Source organism: Primulina eburnea, chromosome 1, assembly GCF_022965805.1.
Source record: "Primulina eburnea isolate SZY01 chromosome 1, ASM2296580v1, whole genome shotgun sequence".
Taxonomy (NCBI): Eukaryota; Viridiplantae; Streptophyta; class Magnoliopsida; order Lamiales; family Gesneriaceae; genus Primulina; species Primulina eburnea.
The window spans coordinates 34,918,598-34,929,432 of NC_133101.1; the positions used below are offsets into that span (position 1 = coordinate 34,918,598).

Here is a 10,835-nt window from a genome sequence, read left to right on the forward strand (position 1 = left end):
AATCCCAAGAAACTGCGAATATCGGAAATATTCGTCGGTGTTGGCCAATTGATAACAGCTTCCACTTTACTAGCATCTACCGATACTCCTTGAGCTGATATAACATGACCCAGAAATACAACTCTGTCCATCCAGAATTCACATTTAGAAAACTTTTCATACAATTGTGCTGCTCTGAGTATCTGGAGGACCAACCTTAAATGTTCTCGATGTTCCTTCTTTGTTTTCGAATAAATCAGAATGTCATCTATGAAGACAATCACAAATCTGTCCATAAATTCTCGAAAAACACGATTCATCAAATCCATAAAAACCGCAAGAGCATTAGTCAATCCAAAAGGCATAACTAGAAATTCATAATGCCCATAACGCGTTCTAAATGCTGTCATCGGAACACTTTCCTCTCAAACTCGAAGCTGATGGTAGCAAGAACGAAGATCGATCTTTGAATACACATACGTACCCTGCAACTGATCAAACAAATCATCAATACGTGGCAGAGGATACTTATTCTTCACAGTAGCTTTGTTCAACTGCCTGTAATCAATGCACATCCTCATCGTTCTGTCTTTCTTTTTGACAAACAATACCGGAGCTCCCAAGGTGACATACTTGGTCTAATATAGCCTTTTTCCAGTAAGTCCTGTAATTGCTCTTTCAGTTCTTTCAATTCCGCTGGAGCCAAACGGTATGGTGCTCTCGAAATAGGATTTGTCCCGGGCACCAACTCAATGCTAAAATCCATTTCCCGCTGGGGTGGAAATCCAGGAATTTCATCGGGAAATACATCAGGGAATTCCTTGACAACAGGAATATCAAAAACTTCAAATCTTTTTCCCTGTGTCGCATCAACTACATAGATCATGAATCCTTCATTTCCTGTCGACAAGATTCTAAACATTTCCATTGCTGACACTAATGGAATACGTGATTGTGAATCACTACCGTAAAAATTCCATTTACTGCCATAATACGGTTTGAATCTGACGACTCCATGGAAACAATCAACGGTAGCTCGATAATTAGACAGAGTATCCATTCCCAGAATACAGTCGAAGACAGACATATCTAGCTTGATGAGATTAGTTATCATAATATTATCATCGAATCTAATCACACAATTCAGAATTATCTCATGAGACATCAAACATACACCCGCAGAAGTAGAGACTGACACAGTATCTATCAACGGAATAGTAGCAATATCATGCTCATCAACAAATATAGCAGATAAAAATGAATGAGATGTTCCTGTGTCTATCAGTATGCGAGCATGATGATAAAAAATAAGACAGATACCTGCGATAACTCCGCCCGGTGCGTCTTGAACTTGATCTTGGGTTAAAGCATGAACTCGAGCTTGCTGTGGCCCTGGGAAACGCTGCTGAACCGAACCTCTAGGCTGAGGATAGCTAGACTGCTGAAAAGACTGAGTCGGAACAAAAGGTCTAGTTGCTGGTCCTCTAAAATCCTGACCAAACTGAGGTTGCTGAAATTGTTGTCTTACCGCATTCGGACATACCCTAGCGTAATGTCCGACTTGCCCACAAATATTACAAGATCCATGAACTCCCGTACACTGAGTGCTGAAATTCTTTGTAATAGCCGAGCCCGGTGTAAGGTACGGTTTAAGTTTTGTATGTTTATGGATTATTTAGTTTAGTTGTGATGTTAAGAGTTGTTATTATGGGTCATAGTATTGTTGGTTACTATTTTTTTGAGGTGTGGTTGATATTGTAGTTGTTGGTTGTTGCGTTGTTTCAGTGTTTTGGTTCGATTTTAGTTGCCTTAGATTTTGTCTTGGCCGTGACCAGACCGCACCCGCGCTCAGTGTAAGGACCGCACCCGCGGTCGTAATTGTTAGATTTTGGTGTTTTTCCCGTAGTGACACCGCACCCGCGGTGATGTTAGTACCGCACCCGCGGTCGTAATTGTTGGATTTTGTGGGTTTTGCCGTGGATTCACCGCATCCGCGGTGATGTTAGTACCGCACCCGCGGTGTAGACCGCACCCGCGGTCGTCGATTTCAGAATTTTTGGTGGAGTTCCGTGAGCTTACCGCACCCGCGGTGATGAACTGTAGAGGTATGGTCGAGATTTAAAGTGCTTTTTGGGTGAGTTGACTTCACTTTTCCCCTTTTCTTTCCTCTCCATTCTCGATGTTAGTACCGCACCCGCGGTGTAGACCGCACCCGCGGTCGTCGATTTCAGAATTTTTGGTGGAGTTCCGTGAGCTTACCGCACCCGCGGTGATGAACTGTAGAGGTATGGTCGAGATTTAAAGTGCTTTTTGGGTGAGTTGACTTCACTTTTCCCCTTTTCTTTCCTCTCCATTCTCGATTTCTCTCTTGAAGGCAAGGGTTTTCCCTCATTTCTTTCACTTCCCATCTTTGATTCAAGCTTCTAGTTGGATTTTTGAGTTGAGATCGAGGTTCTTGGTTGCTCTAAGAAGCTAAGGTAAGCTTTTGGTGTTGTTATTTCTTGGTTTGGAGGAGAGATTATTTGGGTTTGTTGTGTTTGTTGGATTTATGGGTTATTTGACTTGGGTTCTTGGATATTGAGTTGATGATGGTGTTATTTATGGATTATTGTTGTAGGATTTCAACCAAGGAGTTAGATTCAAGGTGTTCTAGTGGTTTGTAAGTGGAATCTCCTTCTTGTGCTCACATGATTATATATGTATTGTGTTTCAAAGGTTTTAATGTGTTATTCCCTTCATTTGAATCATTATTATGTATTGATACCTTTGTGGTATATTGTGGAGGCAATTGATGTCTCAATATTGAAAAGGGAATACAAAAGAGTAAGTGATTGCAAAGTGTTTGGTTTAATGCCAAAGAGAAAGAGTTTAAATGTTTTATGGATTGATAGATACGTAGTCAGAGATTGCATGCAATTAGTTGATCAACGACCATAGGCTTTTATCCCTCAGAGTTGTCGATTTATATCGATGGGATACGAGCACCACAGACAGAGTTACTATTGATATCAATCCAATCAGAGAAAAGAGAAATACCATCCTATTGCTATGATATTTATTTCAGAGTTGATGGTATTTATGTTTTTAAAGCTATGATTTTTAGAGTATGGTATGTTCATTGCTATGTAAGAGTTCCACTTGCTGAGTTTTATACTCATTTCAGTTATTTCATGTGATGCAGATAAGAGCGACGGACCGGGACGTTGACTGTGGACAGGGGGGTCATATGCATGCCATGTTGGAAGGAAGATTTTTGGACATGATCATAAGAATGATATTTTGTATTTTTCTTTGTCATTTAAATGATCATGTATATATTTTATTGAAAAGATGTTTGAAGAAATTTATTTTGAAACTCCTGTTAGAGTAGGTGCACGTCGAGCCAAGTGTTGACCGAGTGTTCACAATGAAACTCTATGTATAAACGATCTTTATTTTAATAATATTTGAATTTATTAATTTGGCGCATCTTTATCTTTATACCCATGCTAGTTGCATAGATAAAGTCCTTGAATATACAAATAGTAGAAAGAATATGAGATGCTCATAAGATGAGTATCATGAAACTCATATTTGGAATACTGTATATTCTAAACGGTTCCTAGTCGATTCAGCCGCCATTAAGAAGGATATAGGCCGCTCGAGTTAGAGAATAGTATCTGCGATGTGAGTACCATGTTTCATTGGTAGGGGACATTGTGATGTCCGAACATGCAGATAGGTGCTCCTTGTAGAGTGCACTGAACAACCCTCTATAAAGGACTTTCCAAGTGGTTCTCACTTATCGAGTGGAAACGTCCTAGTTTATGGTTGTACACCATTAGTCCTTATGACCCGGGACAACATTGAGACTCTATGTGCTAGCGTTTCACTTTGACTTGTTTACCGACTCTTATGGGGTCATCAGGTGGCAAGGTTGGGTGTTACGGCGAAACGTATAGGAGTCGATGCATTGTAGTCGGGGATTCACCGCTTACCTACGGGTATGGATATCCTATGTGTTTTTCATGTATGTGTGGATTGAAATCTCTGATCAGAGTATGGTGGTAATTATGAAAGGGGTTTCATAGATTACACCATCGATGCAACCACGACATGACACATAGTATCGATTCATTGACAACTCTCGATAGACCAATAGTTGTCGAATCGGTCGGGATATATGAGTTGAAGGGACCGTACTGTACGCTAACCATAATTGAATGGTTCTTGCAGGCACTATCATGTGATACCTCGGGAATCACGTAAGCGATGCTGCTAGGCGTTTAAAGTGATTGGTTGGGTACTATCAGACTTGAGTTCTGACGTTCTTACTATCAAGGAGTTGATAAGTAAGAATGGAGCAATTGGGGTATGCTCGAATAAGGACATGTTTAGTCCGAATCACATTGAGATGTGAACCCACGGCTAGTTGTATCAATGAACCATTGAGGGCCACACAAGTTCTTGCTTTGTAAATCCCGATGAGAAGTAAAATAGTTCAATGTGTTGAACGGCTTATAAATGTGTTTATAAGCGTTAAGAAAAATAGAAGTATGACTTCTAAGAGAGAAATATAAATTTTAATTTATGGAAGTGTTCCTAAGATTAAAATTTGGCCAAGTAAATAATGTAGTTGAAAATTGTGATTTTCATAAACATTATTGGAGACTAAATTAAATTAATTCAAGTGTTGAATTAATTAAACACTAGTGGACCTAGTAGAGTCCAAATAATTAAAAATAATTCAAGTGTTGAATTAATTATATTGAGTCTTGTAGAGCTCAATTTAAAATAATTATTTAACTAGTGGGACTTGAATAAATTCAAGTAATATTTAATTAATCTCAAAATGTTTGAGATAATTAAAATTTAGTCCATGGTTTTTAATGTGTTAAAAACCATATTATATATGCATGACATGCTAGGGTTTGCATGCTTGGGAGGTGAAGAGGTGTGGAATACTTTTTATTAAAAAATTCAAAAGGCATACAACTTTTGAGAGACAACTTTTCACAATACCTAGGCTAGTCTCCCACTCTCCCTTGCACACTCACTTGGCCGAAACTTGCTTGTTCTTTTCTCTCATTTTTCAAGTTTTTGTTCTTCATTTTTGGAGAGCAAAAATCATTCTCTTTGAAAAATCCTCAAGTTTTTCTAGTGCAAAACTTGAGGGGATTTACCTTGTTAAGTGGTGGGCTTGATTTTTGGAGGAAGGAAGCTTGTAGACTTATCTTGCCAAGAAGAGCTTAGTTGCTTGCAACTAAGTTGGAGCCATCATCAACTTCTTGAAGTTGATAGGTAAAAATTCTAATACATCCTATGCATGTTTTTAGTTTTTGTAAATATTACACAAAATTCTATGGTGGCCGAAAATTCTTGATGAAATTTAAATATTTTTGACTTCCGTTGCGCTTCCGGCCACCGTAACCGGTCCGCTTTCAAGTGGTATCCGAGCCATGGTTACGGTTTTTGTGTAATATTTGCATAATATTATGTTGAGATCGATTTCTAACCGCTTGAGAAATTTTTGTGCATAAAATACAAGGACCGAAATTTTACAAAACAAAAAAAAAAATAAAAAATTTTCGGGGCTGCCCGAAATGTGCAGTTTTTAAATAAAAAAAAAAATTTTTTTTGTTGCCGGAATCCGGCGACGGAGCTCCGGCGACGGCGATGACGGCTAGGGTTTCCAAAAGTGTTTTGGACAATCTTAGTGTCATGGGCCTTGAGATGTTGGGCCATTAGATGGTCAACATATTTTGTGAAATTTAAATGGGCCTAAGTATTTTTGTGAAAAATGAGTTTTGGGCCCTTAAGTTTAAATTTACAATTGTTGCACATATTTTCTCATAAAATAAATAATTGAAGTTGGACTTTAATTATTTATAGTAAATTGTGATTTACAAGAAATTCGATTATAAATAAATTAATTTGAAAGTAGACAAAGGTGTTTGTATACTTTGTTAATTTAATTTATAATTGTGGCGGTTAGTGATTGGATCAAGATATTTAATATTGGATCAATTAATTATAGTGATAATTAATTGATGGTGTATGATATATGATATTATGCATGAAGGATGATCAAAAGCCCAAGCCCAATTTGCTAGGTGTATGCTAGGATATTTGTGTTGTATGATTGTAATAATTATCAATTTATAAAGTGGGCTTGGTTTATGGCCCGTTCCCACCCCATGAGATGTATCCCTATGTGCCATGGATATTTAATTGTAAATATTAGAATAGGGGAAGATCAAGATTGGAAGATGGTGGCCTTGGTGATTATGAAGATCGAAGACATGTATTATTGGATGCTAATGTAATAGTATAGTTGCATTGCATCCCGTGCATTTACCCTAGGATTGGACCTAGGCCCGTGTTTGGCTCACACGGGCCATTAGTGTTGGGGCAATTGATCATCCTTGTACTGTTTTCTATTTATAATATATGCATGATATGTTATAAATAATGAGTATGTGCGTTATTATTATGATAATAACAAAGTTGCATGAATCCGGCAAACATACGATCAAACATGGCGAGCTTTTAAAATAATATTAATGATGAGACCTTTCAAAATTAAAAACCCTCATTTTGAATAAGATTCAAAATTAATATCAAGTCCGAAAAGGGGAATTATAAATTTGTTTATAATTTCCTTGTCTTCCATCGACAATGGGTGCATGATGAACGCTACCCGTACTCGGGGCTCGGCTCATATTATTGGGGGAGCCTTGGGTGCCGGAAAGCTGTGACATCCATTGACATGGTGATGTGAACTACGTGGAACTCCCATGATTTCGGCTCATATTATTGAGGGAACTCATGGCGACCGTCCATTAAGGTTCAATATCGATGGGTTAGGCTTGACACGTAAAGATGAACGACGTCTATAATGGGTCCTAATCAAACGTGAGACAAAAGTTTACGTTAAGGGTTGCATTGTGATGCAATTGGGAAACTACCTTTTAGGAATTGTGATTGGCTGTATAATCGGGATCATAATTCGCTAATTGGACCTGGGAGCAAACATACCATTTGGAATGACTGGCAAACGCAAACTCATTGGACGACAGTGGTCCCTAATCCACACAGCCTGCTTGGCTGAACAAGCAAAGGAATGGCAGAGGGCAAGATAATATACTGGCCGGTGGCGGTGGTTGGAAAGGTCCCCTGACAGTACATGTCTTGCTTGGAACTCTTCCAAGAAGACAGCACCACCATTGAGCATGAATGACATGATCGCGGAGGTTGTACTTCGAGTCATCAACGTCGCTTATAGTTACTAGAGTCGGTTATAGCCTTCCAATTTAGTTCTCCACCCCATAGACCAAAAACAACTTATGTGCCTTCTCAAATACTAAGGATGTCTTCACAGCTTTCCAGTGTGGAAGACCAGGGTTGGATTGATATCTACTCACTAACACTTAGTGCAAACTGCCACGTCAGGACGTGTAGTATCATCATCACATACTAGATACTACCAATAGCCGAAGCATACGGAATTCGTGTCATCGCCGCTATCTTGCATCAGTCTTGGGGAGCAATAGACTTGGATGGACACGCCATGACACATTGGAATAGATGATCCTCTCTTGGACTCATCCATCGAGAAACCGCTTCACGATGTATCACATGCTATGTGGACGGTGTGAGACCAAGCAATCTTTTTGATCTATCTCTATAGATCTGTATTCCCATACAAAAAGATGCTTCACCCAAGTCCTGGCATTGAGAACTTACGTATGTAACCATATCTTAGTTGATTGAACATTCCTACATCATTCCCAATGAGTAGAATGTCATCAACATAAAGAACAAGGAATGTCACAGCACTACCACTGACCTTCGTATTACACACAGGGTTCCTCAGGATTCTTAGTAAAAACCAAACTCTTTGATTGTACTATCGAATCTGAGGTTCCAACTCCGTCGATGCCTGCTTAAGACCATAAATAGATCTTTGAAGTTTGCATACCATATGCATCCCATTCCAATGGTTAAACCTTCAGGTTGAGACATGTAAATCTCTTCCTTAATATCTCATAGTCATACCATGCAGCTATGGCTAGCAATATCCTAATGACTTGAACATCGCAACTGGAGAAAAGGTTTCCTCATAGTCAACACCTTGCCTTTGAGTTACCCTTTTGCTACCAATCGCGCCTTGAAGGTCAATACCTTCCCATCCGCCCCAAGTTCTCTCTTGTAAATCCATTTATATCCTATGGAACAGTTCCCTCAGGTGGATCCACAAGATTCCACACTTGGTTCGAATGCATGGAATTCATCTCGATTCCATTGCTTCAAGCCATTTGGATGAATCGGCATCTGATAACGCTTCCTTGAAGGTCCTTGGATCACATCCAAGATTAGGCTCATCATGGCCCTCTTCAAGAATCAGACCATACCTCACAGGTGGTCTCGAGACTCTCTCGGTTTCTTCTAGGAGCTTGTATCTCCTCACTTGGCTTCTCGGGTGTGGGTTCTACAACTGTGGGTGTCTCTCGAACCTCTTCGAGTTCTATCATCTCGCCTTTTCTATCCAATAGAAATTCCTTTTCAAAAAAGGTTGCGTTCCTAGAAACAAACACCTTTGTTTCTTGAGGATGATAGAAATAATATCCAGCTGAATTCCTTGGATATCCCACAAAGTAGCATAAATGGATCGACTATCCAATTTATCTCCCACTACCTGCTTCACATAAGCAGGGCACCCCCATATTCTAAAATAAGAATATTTGGGTGGCTTACCCATCCATATCTCATATGGTGTCTTCAACTGCTTTTGTATGGACATGGTTCAACAACAGTGCCGCTTTTCTCAAGCGCATATCCCCAAAAGGATGGCGGCAACTCCGTGAACCCCATCATAGACCGAACCATGTCCATCAAAGTCCGGTTACGACGCTCCGAAACACCATTCAACTGTGGTGTAGCGGGCGGAGTCCACTGCGAGAGAATCCCATTATCCCTTAGATACTCTTGGAACTCGGCACTCAAGTACTCGCCACCATCGATCGTCGATCGAAGTGTCTTGATGCTTCGTCCCAATTGTTTCTCTACTTCACTTCTGAATTCTTTGAACCGTTCAAAGGCTTCAGACTTGTATTTCATCAAATACACATACCCATACCTCGAATGGTCATCGGTAAAGGTGATGAAGTAGGCATGTCCATGCTTAGTGGTGATGCTAAGCGGACCGCACACATCGGTATGGATCAATCCAATACCCTTTGGCTCGCTCCGCATGGCCCTTAAAGGGAATTTTGGTCATCTTTCCTTTTAGACAGGATTCACAAGTCGTGAGAGCATTAACATCGGACATATCAAACATGCCAACTCCCACTAGCTTGTTCATCCTTCTTGAGGAAATATGTCCTAATCGAGCATGCCATAATTGTGCCGAATTAAGAGTATCTTGTTTGCGCTTATTTGTGTTGTTTATCGTTTGGACATGTTAAGTGGAATATCTTTTAATTTTAAGGTGTAGAGATTGTTTTCAAGTTCACCGGTACCAACTAAACATTCATTCTTGTAATATTGCAAACACCTTTGCCAAATAAACAAGAAAATCCATCGATATCAAGCATAGGAATGGAAATAATGTTTTTGATCAAGTCTGGTACAAATAACATCTCTCAAAACCAAATTAAAATCATTGTTCAAACATAAATAAACATTTCCCACAGCCTTGGCAGCAACCCTTGCTCCATTGCCCAACCTCAAAAGGTCTCACCTCCCTGAGCTTCCTACTTCTTCCCATCACCTGCAATCATTACAGAGATGTGAGCCACAGCCGGTATCCAATACCAAGAAGTGAGTTATAGAGATATTTACTTCAATGTAGAACATACCTTTGCCAGAACCCTTCTGCGCAAGATATTCCCTGCAATTACGCCTCCAATGTCCAGGCTTCTGCAGTGGTGACAGATTGTCAACAGTCTTTTCAGCCTTCACTGGCGCGGCTTGCCACTACGGGACTCGGACTTTGCCTCTTCAAGGGCACGCTCTTCTGGTACGCTGGAAAGAACGCTTCTTTCCCTTCCCAGGTGGACCGGTCTTCGTGCCAGATGAAGAGCCCACATAAAAACCTGCTTCTCCTTTTTGATTGTGGACTCAAAGGTCACAAGCATTTTTCACCAACTCTTCAAGGCTGGGCTCAAGCTTGTTCATATTGAAGTTCACGACAAAAGGATCGAAAGAGCTGGGCAGTGACAACGCAACACATCCGTGGTCAACTCCGATGGCAAGATCAAATCCATGCCTACGAGCTTATCCACGAGCCCAATCAACTTTAGGCCATGCTCATGGACCGAAGTCCCATCTCGCATGCGTAAAGTGATGAGCTCCTTTACTGTGCATGCCTCAAAGGCCGAGTCTGCTCACCGAAGAGCTCCTTGAGGTGCAATAGAATGTCAGCAGCATTCTTAGCATCCTCGAATCGCCTTTGCAGCTCATCATTCATTGAAGCCTGCATATAACACTTCGCCTTCAAGTCATGGTCGCACCAATCCTTGTAGGTCTGCAATTCCTCGGGACTGCAGTCAGTTGGAGCCTCATCAGGGGGCGACTCAGTCAGTGTATATGCGATTTTCTCCGAGTTTAAGACAATCATTAAATTTCTTAGCCAAGTGATATAGTTTGGTCCGGTTAGAATGTGTTTTTCGAGAATTACGGAAAACGGGTTGCGAATTGATGACATTGTCACAATTTGTACTGAAAAGTAAACAGATAAATGTTAATGACTATTTTAAAATATTTAATAAGATATAAAGTTTGGACTTTTACTTTATAAATTATCGCTCCCACTGTTTTGACATTTTCACTACCCTCTAGTGAAAACGGAAACTCCTTTCCTCAGTAGGTACGTA

General features: G+C 40.1%; 1 protein-coding gene across 1 annotated transcript; it reads right to left on the minus strand.

The window, feature by feature from the left end:
* Positions 1-556: 556 nt before the first annotated feature.
* Positions 557-1,066, minus strand: LOC140806772 (uncharacterized). Its single transcript, XM_073163309.1, has one exon. It carries the CDS (start codon positions 1,064-1,066, stop codon positions 557-559), a length of 510 nt encoding a protein of 169 aa, XP_073019410.1.
* Positions 1,067-10,835: the final 9,769 nt, after the last annotated feature.